This window comes from Lissotriton helveticus, chromosome 3_1, assembly GCF_964261635.1.
Source record: "Lissotriton helveticus chromosome 3_1, aLisHel1.1, whole genome shotgun sequence".
NCBI classification, from domain to species: Eukaryota; Metazoa; Chordata; class Amphibia; order Caudata; family Salamandridae; genus Lissotriton; species Lissotriton helveticus.
The window spans coordinates 1,116,320,496-1,116,346,450 of record NC_136061.1 but is presented as its reverse complement, the minus strand read 5'-3'; the positions used below and the strand labels follow the sequence as shown (position 1 = coordinate 1,116,346,450).

The following is a 25,955-nucleotide window of genomic DNA, read 5'->3' as shown; positions in this document are numbered from 1 at the left end:
TATCGGCTGTCAGGATGAATAGGGATCGAAAAGAAAGCGTTCTTCAAGTCTATTACAGAAAATGTAGTAGCAGTCATAGGAACCAAAGTAAGAAGTGTTGTGATGTCAGAAACCACAGGATACTGTGGTACAACAATCTTGTTCACTTCCCTTAAATCTATAATAAATCTGTAAACTCGTGTATCAGTGTCTCTCTTCAGAATTGGAAGAATCGGGCTGTTACAAACATTAAATGGGACTTCCTCAACAACCCTAACTTGGATGAGATCCTGTACAATTCGTATGAGTGCTTCTTCACCCTCCTGTGAGATCCTGTATTGTGGCAAACATGGTAACACAGCTCCCTCCTTGACACCAATCTGAACCGGTGGGATAACCATTTGACCCACATCACTGTCTGAGGTAGCCCACAAAGTTTTGGGAAGTGAAGCTAATGCAATATCTTCTTTAACTAAACAAATTCTTTCAGGCTCGGAGTAATTATCATTCAAAATGACACGCACTCCTTCAGGGAAACATCGTATCGTGGCTCTAAAATACTTCAACATGTAAAGACCCACAATATTGTCTGGTGTATTTGGGGAAAGCAAAAATGGACATGGAGAACTAAATTTATCAACATGGAATGCAAGTGGTTGTGACAATGGGCTAAGGAAAGGTGTTCCATCAAAGACTATCGAAGTAATAGTCGTGCCAGACAGGGGAGCCCTCGGAACCAATTGTTTAGATAAAGCGCTACGAGTAGCTCCTGTATCAACCAGAAACAGATCAGTAGAACCCGAAACATGTGCTGTAACATAGGGACCCGTCTGATCTACTGGGACTTCAACTGATTCCTTACCCCATCCTAGGCAATCCTATGCATGAGCAGAATCGTAGAGATCAGGCTGGACATAATGAGACATTTGATATTGATTTTGTCTATCAAAAGTGTTTCGATTATTCTGTGTTCGTGCATTCGTATCAAATCGGGCACAATCGTTCGTATGTCCCCTAGGCCCCAAAAACCCTGAGCGATTTCTCATTTGTCCGCACCATCGTGGATTCTGCTGGGCACGCAACACCGGGCAATCAGTCATTCGATGGCCAAGCTGCTTACAATACGCACATTGATCAATAGACAAATTCGTACAAGTGTAGGAGGTATTAAAAGATCCTCGTCCGCCTCTATCATAACTCCTATCAGAGCCTCTATCAAAGCCTCTTGAGGGCGGTCCGTAAACCTGGGCTAACATAACCTTTGTTTTTAGTTCTTTAAATTTCTTATCCTCACTACCCTTCGCTTCTAACTCTTCACGCTCATAATATTGAGCCATTGTTAAAACGGATGCAGGAGAGGATGTAGTCCAAGAACTTTCACTAGCTTTTAAGCGGCTGGCTATCCCTGGTAACATATTCGTGACATATTTTTTGACAAACAGATGTCTGCCGATATCATCCGTTAAAGACTGACCGCTAAAGTCATGAAAAGCTTACTCAAAACGTGTAAAGAAATCAGAAACCGATTCATCTACCTTTTGTTTACACGATGCTAAAATAGTCCAATCAATCTTTTTAGGGGGAATAACTGTTTTAAGTTTTAGTTAAAATCGCTGCAGGAAGATCTAATATTAACCGATGTGGCTTTTGGGCAGGCTCTCTTTCCGCGTCTATTTGTTCCAAATGTTTCCATTCGGCACCAAAAGTAACGCGGTCATCAATTTTACGAACAGTCCGCCACATATCTGGGGGCAAAATTAGACCGAAAAATAAATCTATATCACATAGGGTCATAGTACAAGAATTTAAAGCGCCTTCAACTTCCTCATAAAAGGCGGCTGGATTTTTACGCGGATCAGATAACGCTATTTTAAGCGCCATTACATCTGCTCTATTCCAAGGAGTATACACCCAATTATAAATAAAATATCCCTTAGCATCAACAGAAGTTTTATCGTCACTATCACCCGTTCCTTTAGGAGGAACATACGAGGGCGCGGCTTCCCGCATAGGTCTCATTTCGGCTGGTATTCTCTTATCTGTCACGAGGATAGGAGACTGCGTCTCTCCGGGCGGGTTGGACTGTGGAGCGACGTCCGCATTTTTTTTCTGCTCCTTCAGATGGAACGCCTCGTTTCGTAATTTAACCAGTCGTCTAATCGCGTCTTCTACCTGGGAAGAAACAAAAGAACCATCACGTAACTGTTTACGATCATATGCTATATCATTAGGTTGTAATACTGAAGAGTGTTTTCGAAACATTTCTACAACTTCGTCAGCAAATGTCGCAGAAAAATATATCTGCTCCTTTTCTAACCAATCTTTCATAATAGCTAAAAGATCGGGAGCAGAATTAATATTACGTAATGCTTTACGATCAGCTTGTCTGATTTCGGACGAACGCTCAGCAGACAACATGGATCGAGTGTCCCGCGCTTTCCGTTAATCTGTGTCAGAATCCTCGTCGCGTTCTGCCGGAGCGGACGGAACGGCATACGGAGGTGGAGGTCGATCTAATAACAAAAAATCATCTTGCGGTTTATTAAGGACAGGATATTGGCCAGATACCTGCAACCTAGGTTCTTTCTCCTCTCGCTCCTTTAACTCTTTCACTTCTTTCTGTCTCAACTCCAGCGCTTTCTCATACACATTCTTTCGCTGTTCTTTCTCAATCAACGCTTGCTCACGCTTCTCTTGCTGTTGTACTTCTTTTTCCCACATACGCAAACATTCAAACATATCACGTCTAGACTTTCGCTCAAATATACATCGTTCCACATACTCAACCTTTCGCGCATCAAATGACCCATACAGTGGCCATCGTAACTCAGGATCCTTTTTGGTATATTTGTGCCACCACGTGCTGTACATTATGGCAGAAAGACCAAACTTCACATACATATCCCTATTAGGCGTCCCTTCCGGGGGAGCCGGCTGTGATTCCTCAAGTCGCAAATTGGTACCCTTACAAAAGCAGCACAACCTTCGAAGTGCACTCGAAACAGGCATACCAAAAATAGTGCAAAATATGCAGTATTATACGTAAAGTAGCGCTTAAGGTACTTTCTTTGGGAGACGCTTAATCTTTGAACTGCTGACCAGGGAGCCCATTGTGTAATCCCTGCAACGTGTTTGCTTGCTGTAGTTACCAGCCCCGTGAACGCTGCACCTCGCGGTACCCGCTGCGCGGGTCCCGCATCGTTCGTCCTGCTGGGTGTCCAACAAAGGCAGAGGACCGTCGCTGGAGACATTTGCCGTTCCTGAGGGCGGGAGAGGAACACTCCTCCAGGGCTGCGAGCGCCAGGTGAGGGACAGGGACTCCATTTCCCAGGAGTCCCTGTGTTGCCATCACCTGCACCTGGACGCTCTCCCTGCTTGCCCCGCCCACGACCACCTCACCACCTCATTAGGAACGGCTGACCCCCGCTACGCGGGACGCGAGCGGGACGCCCGGGGCGAAGCCCGGGCAAAGGGCGGGCCCTCTACGGCCCTCATCGGCCAGAAGAGGCTGGGCTGGGCCGGAGGTCCTGGTCCCTGACTCCCGTAAGTTGTGTTCCATTTTATTATTGATCCTGCTTCCACTTTGCCACGTATGATGGCAACAGCTGTTACTAGCCCTGCCATTGCGGGTGTAGACAAAAATGTGGGCTTGTTAAATCGAACCTTGGACGATTACTTTTTGAAACCAGCTCCCGAGGGTAACAAGGAGCTGCTGCTAGCAGAGAGGAGGGCAGATCGCCGCCGCTCAATAGAACGTATAAAAAACAGAACTTTTTCTGAACCCATAATGTCTGTTACACTGGACAATGATCTGATTATTACCTCAGCAGACAATTTGTTACTAACAGCCAGCGTGCCCTTGCTCCTTCAAGAATGTTTAGCCCCAGCAGTGTCACCTATCCAAATTCAACAAGACTCACTAACTGTGTCGAATGCCCCCAACAACACTTCTAAGAACTTGATCTCACCTACAATTAGACCCGGCAAAGTTGTAAGAGGAAAAAGTCTGAGGCCACCGCCACTTAAAATGAATGGGCCCCCACCACCTAAAAGGAGACGGAAAACAACAACTGCAAACAAGTCCAAATTAAGCCACTCAGAGTTTGGCAAAAAGGTGAATGTTGACGCTGTAACATCATTGGGAGGCCCCGTCACTAAACAAGTAATAGTAGCCGTTTCTCCTATTCCAAAAACTTTATCTCAAGCAACTACAGAGCCAGACATTGCCTATACTCAAATGGAAAAAGATTTACAACCGGCTTCCTTTAAGTCTCTTTTGGACAATATTGAGCTGATTGTACGTACTTATACGCTTGCAATGGCAGAAAGATTTAAAGGGTTGGAGTCAAGGTTGGGTAAAATAGAGGGGGACCTGACTAAGTTAGGGAACTTTGTTCGGTCAGAAGGGCCTTTAAAAGTGCAACAACAAAAAGTTATTACAAAAACATACCCTTCCTCAAAAAATGTTGTCGTCCCTACACCCCCTTTATTCCCCAATTGGCAAAAGTCAGGCAGCAGTAGCAATTCCAGCCGCCCTTAACCGTTCGCACGCGGTTGTGATAACACCTGACGGCAACAGTTTAAATAAATCTCTGTCAACAGAATTAATAACAGTTCAGGGAAGATCAACTGTTGCAACCTCAGACAGTAATGCTGCCATTACAGTCAATACCCATATCAGGGAACCTAGTACCCTTCCGGATAGACACCTTAGACCCGATGGGAATGAGAATACCCGGGGAAGAGGGGATCAGACTAGGATACCGCCTATGGAACTTCCACCAGAAGCATTACCGTATGTGGTTGTACTCACTGGGGTCCCAGAACTGATTAACGGTAAAAGAGAGGGATACTTCCAATTAAAAAATAAAATAACGCACTGGCTCTCTTTGTATAGACCTAAACCCAACCTGGTAAACTGCGAAATAGTTCATGTCCGGCGCATGTCTTGGTTGGGGGGCAGAGCGAAGGATATAGGGGGAGACGTTGTGGTCATAAATTTTAGGGATAGAAAAGCAGTACAACACATATTGAATTGGCCTTTTGCCAATGAAAATAGTTGTATTGTACCACGCCCTTTGACGTACTTTTACCCCAGATCTGCTGTATTTCCCCCACAATACCCAACTAATAGCACCTATTTTACCCCCCAGTCCCTAATCATGGAGTCTGCACTGAATCCTGCATATATGCCTTATTTAGCTCCGACACCTGCAATGCAGGGGTGGAATACTATACCTTTAACCCACAAAATAGAAGCAAAGGGTAGTATGTCACATCTGATGCCATTTACTCCCCTAGAGCTTTATAATAGGTTTGAGGCCTTTAGCGGCCTGGAGGAATGTGACTGATGTTTAAGGTGTGCAGAGGGTGTTGGGGAGGGTGAAAATGTTCCCTGTATTACAAGGTTACAGGAAGAGAAGGGTATTTGTTGCCATGAAACAGAAACACACAGTGTTGTAACATATGCTGATATGACTGGTAGTTCACCCGCTGTTCTACCCACAGTGCCTCTTAGGATTAACGAGGTGTCTTTACCATCTTTATCTGTCATAATGTCTAATAATAGTGTCTCTGTAAGTGATGTTGATAAGGGTGTATGTACGATGGGTTGCCATGAAGATCTTCCTAGTATGTCATTTGTATCTTTGGACCTTCCACCCATAGTCACCAACTCTCCTGTCTCGTATGGGGTTCATGTTCCTATCCGGGAGCTATTAGAACTGGTTGCAGCAAGTATTGTGGACACGGGGATCATACACATTGAGATACCAACCCCAACTCCCGCACCAATTATTAGTGACAGTCTTATATGTCCAGCATTAGCCGATTGTGTGAACTTAATTTCATGGAACGTAGCTGGCTTGGCCGACAAGTTATGTGACCCAGTCTGGTTATCATTTATTAAAAAAAATTCCATTGTGTGCCTTCAAGAGACGTGGTTGGAGGACAAAAACGTCCATATAGAAGGGTTTTTAAGCTTTATCACTCCAGCGGTTGCCTCGATTAGGGGCAGAGCAAAGGGGGGCCTGGCCACCTTTATAAACCTGGGCTTGCTCTGTAAAATCAGCATATGTCATAACGATAACTTGAACATTCAGATGCTAGATTTAAAAAATGGCAAGAATGCTTTGACTCTGGTCAACTTTTATAATGCTAATAACAGTAATGGTGGTTGTAACATTATATCCCTAACAGAATTATTGAGAAAAAACGTACACACTTCATCCCGGAACCTGTTGATAGTAGGTGACTTTAATGTTCACCCATGTGGTAATCCAGGCTCTACCCCAATGGGCTCCCTGGGATGTAACAGTGTTGAAGGTTTTCACTTTTCTCATACCAGGGGTGGCAAGATCCTAAATGACCTAGTGAATGATAACAACTTAATAGTAGCTATGTCCATGGTTCCTGATACTAAAATCTTTGACATTCCAACCTTCAAAGGACACGGTCAGGGATCCTTTATAGATCATATACTACTATCTTCAGATCTTGTACAACGGGTTTTGCAATTTACCATTCTCCTCAGTGTATATAGTGATCATAACCCCCTAGCTATTAGCTTGGGTGGGTTTCTACTCACCAAACGACCGTCTCGCATTGACCGAGGCACGCTGAGTTGCATAAATGGCAGACGCCGTATTAAATGGACAATGATAAACCAAGACAGTTTATATTCTAAAATAAATAGTGCATGTGAGGAGGAGCTGTTAGCATGCTCATCTCTTGATTCATCCTCCATGAATATTTTGATTGGGTTTGAAGGACTGGCTTCTAAAATTGGCGCCATGCTAACAGCACCAATAAAGGGGCAAAGGAGAACACATGTTAAATGGTTTGACCTTAACTGCTCAAAGGCAAGCAGAGACTTGAAGAACGCCTTAAAAATTAAACCTAGAGACCCTGACTTGATAAAAAATCTTCGTGTGTCTTATAGGAAAGCATTAGCCGTAAGAAAAAAGGAAATTAAGGCTAATACGATAGAATCCCTCCTTGATCCTACAGTGTTGGGGAACAGCAGCAAGTTCTGGCAAATTATCAACAAACCATTGTTTGATAACCCAAATGACACAGTCCTAGGTACAAGCATTTTAGAAGGGGAGTGGGTGTCTCACTTCAGTACAATTTTTAAGAGTAACGAGCATAGGGTAGAAAATGCCTTTTTAACTCCATCTGTAAACCCATTACGCTTTACAGCAAATGAGGTTGTAAGGGGGATTCAGGGTCTAACTAGCAACAAGGCCCCGGGTCCGGATGGTTTACCACCGGACCTGTTTAAGTCTAGTATCCCCTTTTGGGCTCCCGTCCTCACGGCGGTAATAAATGCAGCTGTTATAACGGGGTGCCCAAAAACGTGGGGTCTATCGACCATAGTCCCCGTTTTTAAAAAGGGCGATCGCAGCAGTCCATTATGTTACAGGCCGATATCTTTAATAAATTCAGTAGTTAAAGTGGTAGGGGGGGTAATTCTTAATAGGCTATCTACATGGGCTAAAGACAATAATATTCTGTCACCTATACAATATGGGTTCAGACCTGGCCATTCGACCATCACACAATGTCTGAACCTATACTTGATTCTAAGTAAATATACCCTGGCTAGACAAGGAACTGTCTACATGGCATTTATGGACCTGTCGTCCGCTTTCGATTGTGTGGACAGAAGCTTACTATGGGCTACTTTGTTGAGAATGGGTGTAGAGAGGAATCTTGTCAACTTCCTAGCCGACTTGCACTCAGATACTAAAGCTAACGTCCGTTACACCCGAGACCTTAAAGTAACGGACGAATTTAGAATAAATCGGGGAGTACGACAGGGCTGCATTTTGGCCCCATTTCTCTTTAACCTGTATATAAACGAACTGGAGGAATTTCTTTTAAAAACAGAGGCAGACTACCCCCTTGTTGAATGCAAGGGGGTGCCTGTGCTACTCTACGCAGACGATGCGGTTCTTATATCTAGGACAGCAATCGGTCTCCAAAAATTACTAAATTCCTTCTTTAAGTTTATGGAGTCACGTGGCCTTAGCATAAATAATTCCAAGTCCTACGTCATGAAAACAGGAAAGGGTTCCCGGAAAACTGACTCCTTTAGCATAAACGGGGAGAAAATCCCCTTAACTAACTCTTTCTCATACCTTGGGGTCCTTTTAGACCATAAATTAACGTGGGGCCCCGCAGTGTCCAAAAAGAAGGGCGAAATAACAAGGGTAAATGCGGCCATTCTTGGCTTTGGGAAAAAAATTGGCAACTGCCCTACGGCCGCACTGCTCAAACTTTATCAGGCAAAAAGTGTCGCTGTTGCCTGTTATGGTAGCGAGCTCTGGGGCTATCGTAGGATAAAAGAGCTAGAGGTTGCAGAAAATAACGTCCTGAAAAAGATACTGAGGCTGCCAAGGGGTATTGGGAATTACTCTGTACACGAGGAGTTGGGGGTCCCATATCTAAGTGACAGAATAGTAGTAAACCCGGTTTTGTGCTGGCTGAATTGTTGGCTTAATACCGACATTCCACTCACACATGCCCTATTGAAAGATGCCCTATTGTTAGACGGTAGGTTTAAAATTCCGTGGGTAAAATATATAAAGGATTGTTTGTCGGCAATTGGCCGCTCTGACTTGTTTTATGCTCCCAACCTGATTACAAAACCTGATGTTGTTTCGGTAAAAAACGCCATATTATTGGTAAGATGTACTGACAGAGAAGAGGTTGAGATACAGAAGGATAGTGTCAGGAAACACTTATTACTTAAAACCTGTCCACAAACGGAGCCTTATTTGACATGGCCTATGACTAGTTATGAACGGTTTTTGTTAATAAGGTTCCGTTTTGATCTATATCATCTTCTACTGGCGGTACCAAGTGGGGCTCAACGGGGTGAAGTGTTGCCAGCTTGTGGCTGCGACGGTAAGTCTCCTCAAGACTTGGCACACTTTCTTTTTATTTGCCCTTATTATTCTATCCCACGGAAATTATACCTTAAACCGTGCCTTAAAAAACTGAATTTTTTTCAAATCAGGCCCGCACTCTACTACCTACAACTACTGAATTGTGACTGTACTTTATTTGTCTTTAACTTTTTTTAAAAAGCCATTTGTTTTAGGAAAAGTATGGACGGATAATTATGCTGTGAATGTTTTAGGTGTTTTTTAAACAATATAGTAATTTATGTTTTTTAACCTTATATTGCTCATGCTTATAGTGCTCGCTGTACCTTCTTTTTCTTGTACTGTACACTGTGTCCTTTACTTGCCATATGAAACGTATTGTCTGGAATTGTTTTTAAAATGTGTACTTATGAATTGTACTTTTATGATTGTAAGTTTTACAATCGAATAAAGATTTTTGTAGTACGTTGCGCGGTTCAAATCAAATAGTTGAAGAAAAATCTTCACATTACCTGCCTATATGAGTTGCAACACATATATTCATACAAAATTCCTAATATGAATTCCAAATACAAATTAGACTAGTCTATTCCAAGTACAAATATGCCACAGTAAGTGTTCCTAAAACTACCTTACCATACAAGGGCATCCAAAACCTACAATAGGTGCCGCAAAATGGCTCTTACCAATCACAGGCTGTCCAGATTCCAACTGGCAAGTTCTAAATTCGACCAAACGGTCACTGCACGGCAGACCAACAGAAGAGATCTCAGTCGAGGACCGGCGCCGCCTGGATGGTCGGATCGGAAAGAAGGGAAGAAACGCCTCGGGTGCCAAGACTCGGGTCTCCTCTGGCAGCGATTGCGTCCTTAGCGAGGTTCCAAACCTTCGTCACGACCAATCCTTCGGGCATCCGAGTCACCGATGAGCCCCACGTGCCGGCGCCAATTTGTCGTAGCAAGCCTCAGCCAGGCCCGCTAGTGCAAGGGGTTCGCCCTTCTCCGCACAAAGTCCTTAGACCCTACGAAAGAAGTTGCCACAGGAACTGGAAATACAAAACATAATATTTATTACACCTCATGAGTTGGTGCTACAATTCAAACAGTACTCTGCGGCATTGCAAGAAGTAACACCCCAAACTAGGGGTGCGTGGTTTATTTATACCCACACAGGGGCTCAAAGAAGGTGGTACAAAGCACAAAAGCACATTTTATGTACATATAAGGTAATATCGAGAAGTACGATCGATCAGTGGGAGGAGCTAACAGTCTTGGGGGTTTCGGCTAACACATTCCAATCTAGGGCTAATCACTAACAGATGTGGACCCTAACGATCAGCGGCAAAACAAGGGGACGCTATTAATAGCCTGTTGCTGGGCAGATTCGAGTGTCATGGACAGAAAGAAAGGACAAAGCACATGGTCGACACGAAGTAGCGTGTGGCAGACAAAATGGCTGCCATGAATACAAAATGGAGTCCGCTAAACGCCAAGATAACAGCTAGAACTAAGATGTCTTTCGCTAACGCTCAACCTAATCGCTGTTAAATTACAACAACCATGCCATTCCAGTTTGGACCCAGCAATATGTAAATCAGTCTTGAACCTGCGCCCAATGGGAACCGTCCAGCCCGAACTGCCAGGCCAGGTCCTCCCTGGACTGGAAACAAGTGTCCTAGGACCAGTTTCGGGATTTTAGCCCTCATCAGCCAGGATAGCTTGATTCCAGTGGCATGAAGAGCACGGGAATCACGTCTGAGCATACCCGTCCCACTCGGGATGACGAATGCAAAAACAACAGTTGATGGACAGAATGCTGAACAATGTCATACATTCACCCCAGTACAGAGATCTGGGCCTAAATCCATCGTTTTTTTGCTCACCATGCCATTCCAGTTTGAACCCAGCCATATGCAAATCAGTCTTGACCCTGTGTCCCTAGTTAAGTGGAACTACATTTACCCAGGGACAGTATATTAAATGCTTCTAGCTGGCCTGTAGCACGTATTGTGTGATCTCCTTAAGTAGGCCTTTGTCTCAGGCCTGCAATTACAGCCTGTGTGCATTTTTTAAATGCCAATTTTGCAATGCCTAAACCTCCCTTTTTAATATGTATAAGTAACCCCTGGTGTAGGCCCTAAACATCCCATTGAGCAGGGTGCCTTGGCATTAAAGGATAGGACATGTGATTTTAAGTTTTACTTATCCTCGTAGTAAAAAACTCCCAAATTCGTTTTTCATTACTGTGAGACCTATCTCTCCCATAGGATAACATTGGGTTACCCTTTTACATTTAAGTGCTAATGTTTAATTGGGAACCGGTAGAAATGTAATCTTTGCATTCAAATGTATTGTAGTTTAAATCCTGTTTAATGGTAAAGTCCAGTTTTAGATTACAATTTTGAAAATGCAATCTTTAGAAAGTTGCCATTTTCCTGCCATAAACATTTAGGCGTTCTAGGAGTTTCCAGCTGCCTGGTCTTTAATTGTTCCCCCATCAAGAATTTGTATTGGGTCTTCAGTGAACAACAGGATCTTGGGTGGAGCTGGGAGAGGGCTACTCTTCCAGAATGGGAGGCACAGGGTTGTTCCGTGCCTCACTTACATTTAAACGGGTTGCCTCCAGCCCACTCACAAACTAACTTGACACCAACCTTTTGTCACTCTAGACATTTTGAAGCCTGGGCAAGGGAGCAACGGAAAGGGAGAGCTTTCCAGAACCTGATGTGGGGGTGGATTAGAAGTTTCCCCCAAGTCGAAGGTCAGCACCAGGTATAAGTATTGGTTCTCCTGAGCCACTCATAAGTACACTCCTGGAGCTGTGGACAATGCACGAGAAGTACTGCCTTGTTCCCTAGAGGACTGAACATCTGCTTGATGCCTGCCTTGCCTTCAGAGGTAGCCTAACTACCAGTGGGTTAAGTCCAATTTAATTTAGTGACTTTTGTGGTCACCGTGACAAGGATTGTGGTTGTTTCTTGAGAAGGGAGTTCACTCTGATCAATCAAAAGCTCAACTTCAAGCACTAAGTTTCTCACCTGTTTTCAAGCTGTTCTCTCTAGTTCTTTCCTAGTTGTAAAGGGAAAGCAAATGTCTTGACAGTCTTGGTATGTGAGCTGTGAAACAGAAGACATGTGGTATGAAGCATGTAGAAAAACATTTTTTATTATTTATCATTATTATATGCTTTTGAGTTGTTATATCAAAGACGGAACAAGAGAACACTTTCCTTTTTTTATGCATGTATTGAAGCTAACTACTGAAAAGAAAGGTGGTCTTGTTTAGAAGTATACAGACATTGCAAAGGAAGAACATTATAGATCTGAATGAGATATCTAGCCGCAGATTCCTTAACTTGGAATATCCCAGGTGTTAGGCTGGAAACCTTTGCTCGAGCAATACCCTTGCGTGCCAGTCGGCTTTGTAGGACAACGTTGGCGTTGTTTGCACTGGAAGTGACGTCTGGGTCACCTATATAAGCTTCAACTCACTGCGGTGGCGTCAGTTCCTAACTTTCTGCGCCAGCTAGCACAGAACTGTGAAGAGTGCCACCCTCTTTTACTTTTTGAAAGGCTTTTTTCAATGGTTTGTCAACTATTTTTGGTTTGTAGGTTTTTCTCTCTTTGTCGAAGAAGTATTTTGAATTCAAACCATGCGGCGCCTGCCACCGTGCCATGTCGGTGACAGATCCACACTTACTTTGTCTTGTCGTGCTTCGACTGCCGGGCCATGGCTCTGAAGGCTTTGAGGGAGCTTTCCCGAAAGCTGCTTGTGGCCTGGCATTCGACTCCACGTCGCTGGCTCCGGAGGTCTCGTTCCCGGGCTGAAAGGACGGTCTGTGCCCAACTCCGGGAGTCCTAAGTCCTCATCACCCCACTGGAAGGCATCAAGTTGGTCAGATAAGAGGCACAAGAAACACAAGAAGTCGAAGTGTGCTTTCTCTTCTTCCCATCTGTCGGCCGACGCGATGGAAGAGCCTCAAAGCTCTAGGTCTCATTCTGTGGAACCTGTACCTGGGTCAGCTCCGCCCCTCCCTGCATTTCCAGGAGTGACCCCTGCAGAGCTTAAAGATTTCTCTGACTCCATCTTTTCATGTTTGGGAGATCCGACCATCCCAGAGAGCCTGAAGGCTCTGGAGGGACTTCATCGGGTTCTGTGCCGGCAGCTCTATTTAATGGCCCCAAAAGGAACCGGTGGTGAACAAACCGGCACCATTTGTACCCCCTGCGGCCTTCGCCTGCTCCAGCCCCCTCATGGAGATTACCAACAACGCAGGTCAATTCCTCAGCCTTATTTTGAGCTGCTAGGAATGGAGGAGGATTGGGAGGGGTCGCTGGACCCTTTACACAAGCAGACTGAGCACGACATGGACTGGTAAGAGGAACCGAGTGAGGTCAGTGGACTGGATACCTCGCTGGATTCTGGTCTGCTTTCTCCACCTACCGTGACTATGGAGGAGGGAGCTACCTATGTTATGGTGGTGATAGGGGCAGCCAAGGTTCTGGACCTTCAGCTCCCTTCACTGGACATCCAGCCGAACATCTTGACAGAGGTTCTGTAGCTGGGTGCCTCCTCCTCCAAACCCCTCCTACCTTACAACAGGGCCTTAACCGATGTTCTTCTGGGCACCTGGTCCAAGCCCAGCACAGGGGCTCCTATAAATCAGCCATTCACCCGCCGCCATTGCCCTGCATCGGGTGACCCGAAATTGTTCACCAATCGCTCTAGTCCAGAGAGCTTGGTGGTCCAAGCCTCTACTTCACAAGGCGTGCTCCCTTTCGCACCCTTGGACAGGAAATCAGTTGGGACCAAAAGATTCTCTCTTCTGCCAGCCTTGCTTTGCAGTGAGTGAACACTGCATGCCTCTGGGGCCGTTACGCCTACTCTTTGTGGGAAACGGTTGCACAGGTGCTGCCACAGGTTCCGAAGTAGGCCGGGACCTTTCTCTTCCAAGTGGTATCGGACAGGCGAGATGCGGGCAATTTCGGCATTCGTTGTAGGCCTGACACTACTGACTCGCTGGGCAGAGCATTGTCGCCAATGGTGGCCATTCAATGCTTCACCTGGCTGAGGATTTCTGGCTTTTCTAGGGATGTCCAGGCTTCCCTTATGGACATGCCTGTTGATGGCACCCGTCTCTTCGGAGACCAAACAGACATATCCCTGGAGCACTTTAAGAACTCTCAGGCTACGGCCAAGTCGTTGGGCCTCTCAGTGACCAACCATCCCCTGTCTGCTTTTCGACCTTTTTGTAGCCACAAAAGAGGCTTTCATCGGCACCAGCCGTATTCCAGCCACAAGACTGTGTAAGTTCAGTAACCTCTGCACAGCTGTGGGCTTGGCTCCTTTCGACCCAGTGGATCAGGCTGCCAGCGGTCCAGTCAGTTCACTCCTTCCCCTGCAGCCTCTAAACCATTTTCGTCCAGCCCTTCAGGATCACGGGTGGCCGGTTGGTGGCAGAATCAGCCATTATGACCACAACTGGTGAAACATCACATCGGACAAGGGGGTTCTTCAGATGGTCCGGAAGGACTACTCCCTACGTTTCATGACTACCCTTCCCTCCATGCCTCTGACTTAGGACCAGATGACGGAGGACTACCTGACCTTGCTTCAGGAGGAAGTCAAGGCTCTCTTGGACAAGTGAGCCATTAAAAGGGTTCCAACACCAGAAGTAGTTTGTAGTTGCTATTCCCACTACTTTCTGGTCCAGAAAAAGGACAATGGCCTTTGTCCTATCCTAGATCTGCGAACCCTCAACTACTTCCTCAGAAAGGAAAAGTTTAAGATGCTCACTCTGGCTCCGGTCTCATCTGCCCTAGATCCCGGAGACTGGGTGGTGGCATTGGACTTGCAGGACGCCTATTTTCACATTTCCGTTCTGCCTGCTTGTTGACATTATCGACGTATCCTGGTAGGTCATGAGAACTTTCAGTTCATGGTGCGCCCCTTTGGCCTTACCAGCGCCCCTTAGGTGTTTACCAAAATGACAGTGGTGGTTGCAGCTCATCTGCACAGATCAGGGATGCCAGTCTTCCTCTATCTCGACAACTGGCTGTTGAAGGCGAGCTCGCCCCAGGCTGTTGTCTTGTACCTCCAGACTATAATGAACCTCCTGCTCTCCTTGGAGTTCATTGTCAACATACCGAAGTCACACCTGACTCCCTCTCAGACTCTCCCTTTCATCAGACCTGTTCTGGACACTGCAGTTTCTGGCCTATCCTCCTGAGTGGCGAGTCCAGGATATTCAGGCTTTGATACTGATATTTCAGCCTCTATCTTGGATTTTGGTGAAAATGACTGAGGCTGCTGGGCCTCATGGCCTGCTGCATCCTGCTAGTGTCACATGTCAGATGGTATATATGGGCTCTGCAGTGGGACCTGAAGTTCCAGTGGGTGCAGCAGCTGGGGAATCTCTCCAACGTAGTCTAGATCTCGGAGAGGACTGCACATGATCTGCAGTGATGGCTGACCAACCTTGATTGGGTCAGAGGCAGGTCCATCTCCCTTCCCCAACCAGATCACTCAGTATTGACAGATGCATCACTCCTGGGATGGGGTGGCCATCTGGGAGGGTAGAGATTAGAGGACTCTGGTCTCAGGCAGAGTCCAGATTCCACATCAACTTGTTGGAACTCCAAGCGATTTGCTTCGCATTGAAAGCTTTTCTCCCTTCCATTAAGGGAAAGCTGGTTCAGGTGTTCATGGACAACAGCACCACCATGTGGTACTGCAACAACAGGACTGGGTATGTTCCTGGACCCTTTGTCAGGAGGTCCTGCATCTCTGGGCATGGCTGATACAGTAGGACATATCCCTGGTGGTTCAACACCTGGCAGGTTCTCTGAAGGCCATGGCGGACAAACTCAGCCGTCGGTGCCTAGCGAATCACGAATGGCGTCTCCGTCTGGAGGTTGCGCAAGGTCTCTTTCAGAAGTGGGGAGAGCCTGGTTAGATCTGTTTGCCTCCACCGAGAGCACCCAATGTCAGCGATTTTGGTCACTAGAGTTTGCAAGGCGGCACTCGCTCGTTGACGCTTTTCATCTCAAGTGGAGCTTAGGCCTCTTGTATGTCTTTTTCTCAATACCACTCCTCTCAAGATGATAAGAGTGATCGGGCCCAAGTCATTTTTGTGGCTCCGGACTTTGCTCTGAGAGTCTGGTATCTCGAGCTTCTCCAACTGAGCATTGATCCTTAGATCAGGCTGCCCCTTCGGGAGACTTTTCTGTCTCAGCAGCATGGGAGGGTCCTCCACCCGAACCTGTCAACTCTACACCTTCATACATGGAGTTTGAACAGTGGCAGTTGACAGCATTCGACCTTCCTCCCGGAGTCTGTGATGGAATTTTGGCAGCCAGCTGTTTCTCTACCAAGACTGTGCATGGCTTCCGGTGTAGAAATTTGGAAAATATTGTACAGACGTCTATTGACCCTCTTTCTGCTTCCCTCTCTCAAGTCCTTCTCTTTATTTTAACTCTTTCCCAGCAGGGCTCTGCTCTGGGTTCTCTATAAAGGTACCTTTTGGCCTTGTCTGCCTGCTTGAGGCTGCCAGACCAACACTGTTTTTTTAAACCCCCTATTGTGAACAGATTTCTTAAGGGGCTTGTACATATGTTCCCACCTGCCCCATTCATCATGCCTCAAGGGGTCCTTAATTTGGTTCTCACCTTCCTGATGTGCACTCTGTTCGAATCTCTGCACAACTGCGCACTCCAGCTGCTTTCTATCAAAACAGCCTTTTTAGTGGCAAGAATTTCTGCCAGGAGTGTCAGGGAATTACTGGCTCTGTCGTCCAAGCCTCCATACCTGACCTTCTTCCTTGATAAGTTGATGCGTCGCACTGGAGCCTATTTCTTACTGAAAGTGGTAACACCATTCCACGTGCGGCAATCAGTCATCTTGCCCACTTTCGATGCTCCTCCGCACCCCTCTAAAGAGGAGGAACTACTCCACTGTCTGGCCCAAAAAGAGCGTTGTTCTACCTTGACTGCAGTAAGGAGTTCTGGGTGGATGACCAACTCTTTGTGGGGTACATTGGATCAATGAAAGGTTGTGTGGTGCAGAAGTGGACTATCTCGCGATGGGTTATCCTCTGCATCAAAATTTGCTACACTCTGGCCAAGAAGCAGCCTCCTGAAGGCTTAAGAGGTCATTCCACCAGGACTAAGACTGCAACTATAGCGTTGCATTATGGTGTTCCAGTCCTTGACATTTTTCAAGCATCAATGTGGGCATTACTGTACATGTTCACTAACACTACTGCCTGAACAGTCAAGTCAGCAGGGATGACCTGTTTGACCGCTCTGTCCTGCAGGACTTCCTGGTCTAACTTTGCTTGCAGTCCCTCCTCCGGGGAGGGTATTGCTTGGGTGTCTATTCTAAGACAAGAAATCTGTGGCTAGATGCCTCTATCTCAGCGACAAGTTACGTACCTTATGTAACGCCTTATCTACAGAGAGATAATCTAGACAGATTCCTTACTGCCTCACCCATCCTCCCAGCACTGCAGACAGGTCTTTAGGGTCAGGGCTGTTCCCTTTCAGGGCCTTATTTGTTTTACACACACCACTGTCAGTGCACTTCATGCTCCGCGCTCCTGGCGAGGGAAAGTCATGAAAAGTAACTGATGTCAGCGCGCCAAGGTAGCTCCGCTATAGGTGATGCAGACAGTGGGATATTCTAAGGTAAGGAATCTGTTATGTCTCTACCACATAAGGCATTACCGAAGATAAGTAACTTGTCCTTTTGGTCTCTTAGAAAGACCTGAAGCATTCTTTAGCAACAAGAAAATATTCCTAAGTATTTTATATACGCATGTCTGAATAATTAGCCTTTATGCTCGACTAATGAGATTGCATGTCTTTTCACCCAAATGCCTGGGGTAGCAAAAGTGACATGCACTTCTTGAATCCTGATGACATCACTGAATTGTCCTAATGAGCTATATTAAAGGCAAGAATTGGATTCTACAGAGAGTAAAATGGATGCATGAAGTTTATTTACTTACTCTTCTACTTGTCACCTTCATGGCTCCTCAGACGAGTAGTAGCTTGGTCATTGCCATGGTTTCCAAAGGGCACACCAAATGTAGCATCTGCCACCCTAGTTAATTGATGTTCCTGCTCATGAGACTTTTCATGCTCAACTAGTCCTTGTCCTATTTAGTGTGTGCTTTGCGTAGACGGATGCAAGTGGTGGGGTTTCTGGTCTTGAGTTAGACTATTGGGCATGTTTTTTCAAATATCTAATAGTTTATGCCAAATTACAAATAATCTGACCTACATTTATGTGTTGAGGAGATCTCTAATTTAACGTAGAGCGAATTCCTTTTCTAGATGGGATTATGTTATTTAGAAAGCAGTGCAGCAGCTGGCTGGCTGATTTTATTTTTCCTTTTGTCGTTCTTCTACCTCTGGCATGAAGTGGACGAGAATAGGTGGATACAGGAAGTGTCCACATGAACCCCTCCTCCCATGTTCTTGTTACAACAAGCTCTTCCATGTGGTTAACTTTTGCTCATGAATTGGGAGTGTCTACTAATGTATTTATTGCGTTTTGTCTTATATAAGGTGTTTTCTTAATAGATGTATATGAGTTATTTTGCGATTTTTGATTTCTGTCCACTTAAGCTCATTTTGGTGCAAACTCTTCTCTCATCACAGTAGGCATAAGATTATCATCTTTAGATTGTAATACAATAATTGGTTATCCATATTGGTTTTTATAGATTTCTTCAGGTATAATTGCTAACACAATTATTTTTATAGACTGTGTAATGATGAAGTGATGTATAATCATTCTGCTTTCCATGTTTTATGAGAAAACGGCCTGAAATGGCCATGTACTGAAATGCACGTCACAGACCTTTTTGATTTCAGTAAATAAATAAATAAAACATAGTTTGTAAAGTAACTATAAGTAGCTGTATAGTATATTTTTGTACACTCACGCTGTACTAGAAGTAATATCACATATTGTTTATTTCAGATACAAAAAACGATTTCACAAGTTCGACAAAGCAAAGAAAGGATTTATTACAATACTTGATGTCCAGCATGTTTTAGAGGTAAAAGCTTTTTTTCTACGCAATAATTTGTGTTTTTCTAATTTGTCAAATGTTTCATTAAATAATTTCAGTTGTATTTTGTATTTAACTAGAACATCAATGTCCAAATGGATTCTAACACACTACATGAAATTCTCAACGAAGTGGATTTAAACAAGAATGGACAAGTTGAACTCAATGAGTTCTTGCAGGTTAGTAGTTTTCCCATTTCTTTTTTTCCATTTGACATCAAGTATAGTGTGAAGACTGGAGATAAATAATGTTGCGTTGGCTACTGGTTCTGTTACTGGAATTCACATGTTTTTGTTGTTAACAATTTCCCAAGCCCAAGAGTCTTATTTAAACATAAGTTTTTCTGATAAGCACAATAGCAGAGCTTTGATGATCTAATAGAGACATCTAGCCGCAGATTCCTTAACTTAGAATATCCCCAGGCGTCAGACTGGATCCGGACATTTTTTTGCAGCAGCACCTCTGTGCGCCGGGGGGATGGCGCCACACGACCTCGCCCTGACGTCGTCAACCTACGGAAAATCAGCGAGGTCATATAAGTCCCTCCCGCGCGCTGACGTCAGTTTCCTTCTTTTCTGCGTGCAACGCGGATCCGGAGTAAGCGATTCCTCTGGCCTGTTTTCATGCCCCTTTTGACGCTTTGCTTCTGGAACAGTGTGCGATGCCTTCGGGCTTTAAAACGTGTACTTCCTGTTCGCTGCAAATGTCCACAATGGACCCACATCTTCTCTGTATCTGGTGTCTGGGCGAACACCACGACTCGACGGACTGCGACACCTGCTAACACCTCAAGCCGAAGTCCCGGCGGGATCGCCAGATGAAGCTTCTTTCGGCTCACCTGTCCCGGTCGGAGTCGTCTAATCCCCCGGCATCTTCGTCGCAGGCAGGCCCCTCTGGTTTCCAGTTGCGCCGTTGATCGTCCTCTGGGGCCCGGGGATATCGTTCGCCCCTTATTGGTAAGTCGTGGCACATGTCGCCGAGGTTTCCGGAACAATCCAGACATGTGCCCCCGACAGTCGCCCCCCCCTCTATCCGCCCTATCCCGGCGCGGTGGCTTCTTGGACCCAGATGGAGGCCTATGCCGCAGCTCTGCAGGCCGCCCTCTCCTGTCCCTGGGGCATCCTCGGGGCCTCCGCTACTTACGGGGTCCCCAGCGGCCTCGCCGGTGGGTTCGCCCTGGCGCCAGATGATCACTTGCCCTCCAGGGACATCTGAGATATGGTGTCGTCAGGGTGCTGCCCGGCTAGGTCCCCCTCTACGATCCACATAGTGTCCTCAGGGTGCTCTAGGACCCATAGCACCCCTGCCGTGCCGCATAGCCCTGTGGGGCTCCCTCTTGCGTTGCAGGTGGTTGCTGGTGCTCGAAGCCTTTGAGCACACCTCGGCCTTCCGGGGAGGCAGCCGCCTGTCCGGAGCCGGGGTTGGCGCCGTTCCGACGCTGTAAACTCGCCTCCCCGGCTCCAACTCCACTTCTTTCTTCGGAGTCGGAGCCTGTTGTGGTTGAGGCTGAGTCGGCGCTGGTGCGACGCCAGAGGCTTGCCTCCCCGGCTCCGGCTCCATCTCCTTATTCGGAAGCGGAGCTTGTCGTGGATTCGGCTCCGGATGGGGCCGACTCGGTGCCGGATGGAGTTGTTTTGGCGCCACATCGACGCCAGGTTGTTTACTCTTCTCCGGAAGCTTCTGGAGAGAGTTTGGCGTCGCCCTCACGCCCGGCGACGCCAGATGTATTCTTGCCTGTGCCCCACTTAACATTTGTGGACCCGGCAGGATCCCCGCCTCCTCTGGAGCCCCTGGACCCGGCAGGCTCCCCGCCCCCTCAAGATTCCCATCAGGACCCTCATTCGTCAATGGGGCTCCCTTCCGTTGGACATTGGTCACACCTCAGTGTCTTGGAAGGCTTAGTTTACAGCCCTCACCTACAGATGAGTTTCTGTCCCCTCCACGAGGGCTACCAAGGCCGGTGCGGCTTTTCTAAGAGTAGTCTCCTTGGCCACTCAGATTTTGAACATGCAGTCCCCTTCAGTCCCCTTGTCTGTGGACCCTCTGCTTGATGTCCTTCACCGTGGGTGAGGAAATGTGGAGCCGCTTCTGCCCTTTGAAGCTTCTCTTTATAATGCTCTTTTGGGCCCCTGGGTTTGGCCAGCTTCCGGTGATCTGGTGACTCGTTCTGTCTTGCACCGCTACTGTCCTGCTTCACATGATCCAGTTTGCTTATTTATCCAACCTTACGTGCAGGGGTATTGCAAACTGCCTTCCCTTCCTTACCTTGGATAATGCTAGCTCCCATCCGGGAGTCCAGGTGGCTTGGTCGTGGGGTTGGTACATCTTTGCCTCTACTAGTTCTGCCCTACGGTCACTAAATACAGTGTGTGTCCTGGCTCGGGCTTCCACTGCCCTGTGGGACTCTGCAGAGTCTCTACTTTCCGCCACCTCTGAAGGCGCTCGTGTTGACCTCCTTTATCTTCTCCGGGATGGCTGTGACCTTGCTGAATTTACGATCCGCTCGGCCTTGGATACTGCTGATTCCTTAGGTCGGGCTATGGCTGGTTCGGTTGCCTTGCGGCGCCATGCTTGGTTGCAGGATAGTGTCTTCCTGGAGAATATCCGGGAGCGACTTGTTGATCTACCCTTTGATGGGGTTTTGTTGTTTGATGCTCATGCCGAATCATCTGTTCAGCGCCTCCTTCCGGGCCTTCACCCTCCCCCTTATTCCTCAGGCCTCTGTTCTAGGGTGGTACCTTTTTATTTAGCATCCTTTCGATGTATTATGTGTTTTGAGCTGGCAGTTAGCCTACTGTGGCGGTGTTCCACAGATTGTTGAGTCTGGTCCTCTGACTGTGGTTTGCCCTAAAACTGTTCCCTGTTGTTTGGGGTGTGCCATACTCCAAGTGGGGTACTTGTATGCTATTATATGGCTCTGCTTTATGTCAACTGGGCCTAGAGATCCCTTGGGCTCTATGCGTCACCTGGTGGTCTTTTCTTCCATTGTACGGTGCTCAATGTTGTGCCTTGGCGGCGTTTTCTAGAAGTTATTGGTTGTCTTGCTTCTGCCTCATTCTCCTGCTTGGGAGGTTTTCATGGTGTTTATCACGCTTCAAATGCGGCTTTCGCCTGCCAATAATGCACTGGGTGTGCTCCTATAACAACCATGTTGCATGGTCGTGGCTTGTTACCCGTCTTTGCTATATACATATTTGTGTGTATATATACAGGTTGCCATGGATACTCTTCTTCCTACGTCTTCACCTCTCTTCGCGGCTGCGAGAGCTGGTCCAATGTCTCCATTTGTCAGGGAGCTTTTCAGTGGTGCATGCGGGATTGCCAATGGGGTCCTTTTTTACGTTCCACTTCCTGGGGTGGTTCCCCAGCTTTACACTGCTCCCTTCTTAGTGTTCAGATACTGAACGATATCTGTCTTTCTGGATAAGGGTTACCTTACTCCCAGTCAGAGGGTGTGGTCTAGAATTCCGAGATTCTTCCTCCGTTTCTACGCCTTGGTACTTGGTGACTCTGCTGCCACTTCCTTCAGATGTTCCCCCCCTTCTTTTTCATTAGGGTTTACACCCTGCATATCTGTATTTTGTGAGTTTGTTCTCACCTTAGTCCTATGCTTATTTTGGCTATGCCGCCTTGCTGTCTCTGTGGCTGTCTGCTCTATGCATGTTTCAGTGGTGGCCCGCATCAGTGGGCTTCCGATTGTTACTGTTTGTCCCTGTTCCCCCTTTGGGTAGCCAGGTGTGCACTTGGCATGTTTATTGTTCCCGCCTGCGCTTCTTAACACATTGCTCAGTTTCACCTCTTGCCCTTTGGTTCCTGGCTGTAGCCTTTCTGGCCTTCCTATCGTGGGCTAGCCTGGTAGGCTCTGGTTGCATCTCTTCATGTTTTTCTCAACCTTTGGTTGGTGTCCACATAGTGCGTCATTGAGCTGCGAGTGGTCCTTCTTTCTCTCTCTCTTTTGCTCTGGTATATGGCTGGTACCTTTTTCTGCCTTTCATGCTTATACGGGTATGGTGTAGCACCATTCTGGCATTTTGGGGATGTCTTGCATCCCGTTATCTTTTGCTCTTCTGAGCTAATTGTGTTGCTATCTGGCTGTTTCGCCACAGCCTCCCCCATTGTCAGTCATTCTGTTGCCGGCTCAAGTGCTTGGCACTTCTGTTGTTCTGTCGCAGACCCACCTCCCCCTTGGGGTATGGCTGTGGTATCTATTCTAAGTTAAGGAATCTGCAGCTAGATGTCTCTATCAGATGTACTAGTTACTTACCTTCAGTAACGATGTATCTGGTAGAGACGTTGTCTAGACGCAGATTCCTTAATGCCCACCCATCCTCTCCGTTCTGCGAGGCCCTTGCCAAGTGGCGTTCTCTACTTGCCTCTTTCAGTTGCCATTGGTTTTTCTCTCACGGTTGCTTACATTATTGCGCCTCTTTGAGAATTGTCATATTCAGCTGACTCCTTCCAAGAGGCTTCTTTCCTGTAAAATGGTGCCTTCTGATTCTCCTTCATCAGGAGATTCATCTTCTTTTCTTCTCCTTCTGCCTTCCCTACCTCCCGCCTTCTCTATTGACTCAGGGTTTTTGTCTCCTCTATAGTAGTCTTGTTTGGAAATCTGTTGAGCTCTGTTTCAGTCCTCCATTACTATGGGGGAAGTGCCAGTCTTTTATAACTTTCCTGCAGCAGACTGTTCTTTCTGTGCTCGTTTTTGCTGGACGGCACAGTTCTACGTGGTAATGACAGTCTATTTCTGTCTGTTGAGATATTCTTCTCTTGTTGCACTTGGAGTAGGGCTTCACGTTGCTTGCGGGGCTCTTTCTCACAGCTTTTTCACTTATATGTAGGCAGTGTCTAATTCTGTCTTTTACGTTGGTGTCTTGTACCATCCTCCTTCTTGTTCACGGATTTTTCATCCTCCGCACACTGTTCCCATACTTTCACAATTTTTTGTTGGGGGCTCCGCGTTGTGCAGTGGAAAAGTTTCTCCGAAGAAAACGGACGTCAGCACGCGGGGAAGGACTTATATGACCTCGCTGAGGTCACGTACGTGGACAGTGTCAGGGTGGGGTCATGTGGCGCCGTTCCCTGGCGTGTAGAGGTGCTGCTGCAACAAAAGAAATTCCGGATCCAGTCTGACACCTGGGGATATTATAAGTTAAGGCCTCTGCGGCTAGCCAACATCTCTACCAGATACATCGTTACCGAAGGTAAGTAACTCCTACTTCTATGTATAATTATCAGTGTCCATTGGGTTGTATTATTGGAAAAAAAAATTTTAGGGTAAATATTGTAAAGCTGACTATCACAGGTTCTGTTTCATGGTTCATCGGCTATGGTTTGAGTAAAATTGATCCATGATCTTTGAGGTTACTTATTACATTTTTATTAATCACCTTACCTCTTAATATCTAAATTATCCATATTGGCTGGCATCCCTTATTCATAAACTGCGTATTTTAAAGATTTAAATGCAATATTTCAGTGGTTTCAATAGTTGCCTGTAAAAAAACAGGAACAATCCTATTACAATGGTAGAAGCTGTTCAGGAAAGGCTGTAGATAAATGAACATTTCCATTTGAACACATTTTATTGGTGTCCCCCAGTGTGCCTTTTAAGCCCACATAGCAAGGTGATAATATATGTAAAACAAAATGGTGCACACTATATATTTTTGTTAGTGTGCTCTTTTAGTAAAATAAAACCCACACGCTTTTTCACTATTTAGGCTTCCCTGAACATTTCTAATGGGATTAAATTATTTGTTTGCTATTTCTGCTTGAGAAAATGCTAGAAAGTGAATGTTTCCTACTTAATTGTGAAAATCTGGTTTAATGGTAAAATCAGATTTTTGACAACTCAAGTGGAAAAGTAATTAGCTGTATAAAAATGTATGTCAGGCTGCCCTAGCTAAAACTGGAGTAAACCAGTTCTGACACTCATCGCACCTCCAGGACTGGAATATACATCCTTGGCAGGGAGAGTTAACAACTCTTGCTCAGAAGGCAATTGCTTGCCTTTGAGTCCATGAAAAGAAATTAATTTAACTCCTAACCACTTAGCATGGAACAGCCATCTAGAAATGGCAGAAACCATTGGTAGGAAAAAAGGGCAGCTTTAGCATTACCTCTTTTGCCTTGGAAATGCCAGGAAAAGATTCCTCTAATCATTCCCTGAACCCTTCTTAATAGCTAGGCTCCAGTCACTGTAAGGGAGAGACGCAGTTTTCCCACTGTCAGATAGGAGGAGAGCTCATTTAAGAAAATAGGATTGGGTTGTAAAACATTTCCAACACTGGTTACCGTGCAATATAAAACTGCTACTTCAACCCCTCCATAGAACATTACTGGAAACTGGGAAGACTCCTCCTGAATAAGAAGGCTTTGCACGAATAAGACTCCTTTTGGAAGAAGAAGACTCACTAAAGAACTTGACAACTCCTGAATCCTACTGGCATACAGGGACTGGAACTGCTTTCCATGAGCGAAGTGGTTGTCCTCCTGTTTTCCTGCTTCAGGGACATGAAAAGCAGATTTACTCCTGACTCCAAGAATTCAAGCTGACCACTAAGGACTGCACTCTGCAGGGCACTTGAATGGAGAGAAACCCCAGGACTGTCAAGGAAGGAACCTAACCAGATGTGTGAGAACGTTGGGGACCTAGTCTTTTTTTTCTACTTCTGGACAAGATGCTGAGGCATGTTCAGGAAGGTCACAATCAAGGCAGGCAAGAAAACAAGGTTTATCCTAGTGTTATTCTGTACTAAAAAAGTGTTCAAGGGTAACTCGCAGTAAAGGTATACGACCTTGGGGAGCATTACCTGACTACAACCGCCAGTCTTGCTGGAGGATTTAGACTACCAAAAAAGTGTTTAAGTCTTAAATGAAAACATTGGGCTGGGGTGGGGTAGCAAATCTAACCAGTCTGCGAAACAAACTCTCTGCCTATGAAATCCAGGTTTGTTCATCTCAGAATATTTGGTGCCATAATGAACCAGAGGATTTCGTTGATAATCT

General features: G+C 46.1%; 1 protein-coding gene across 3 annotated transcripts in view; it reads left to right on the top strand.

Moving 5' to 3' along the window:
* Positions 1-25,955, top strand: part of GPD2 (glycerol-3-phosphate dehydrogenase 2) — a 1,236,906-nt gene that overhangs the window by 918,633 nt on the left and 292,318 nt on the right. For all 3 annotated transcript variants that reach the window (XM_078681716.1, XM_078681715.1, XM_078681717.1), the window contains exons 15-16: positions 18,857-18,935; positions 19,028-19,126. In XM_078681716.1, the coding sequence (XP_078537842.1) occupies positions 18,857-18,935; positions 19,028-19,126 (178 nt within the window). The remainder of the gene's footprint in view (positions 1-18,856; positions 18,936-19,027; positions 19,127-25,955) is intronic.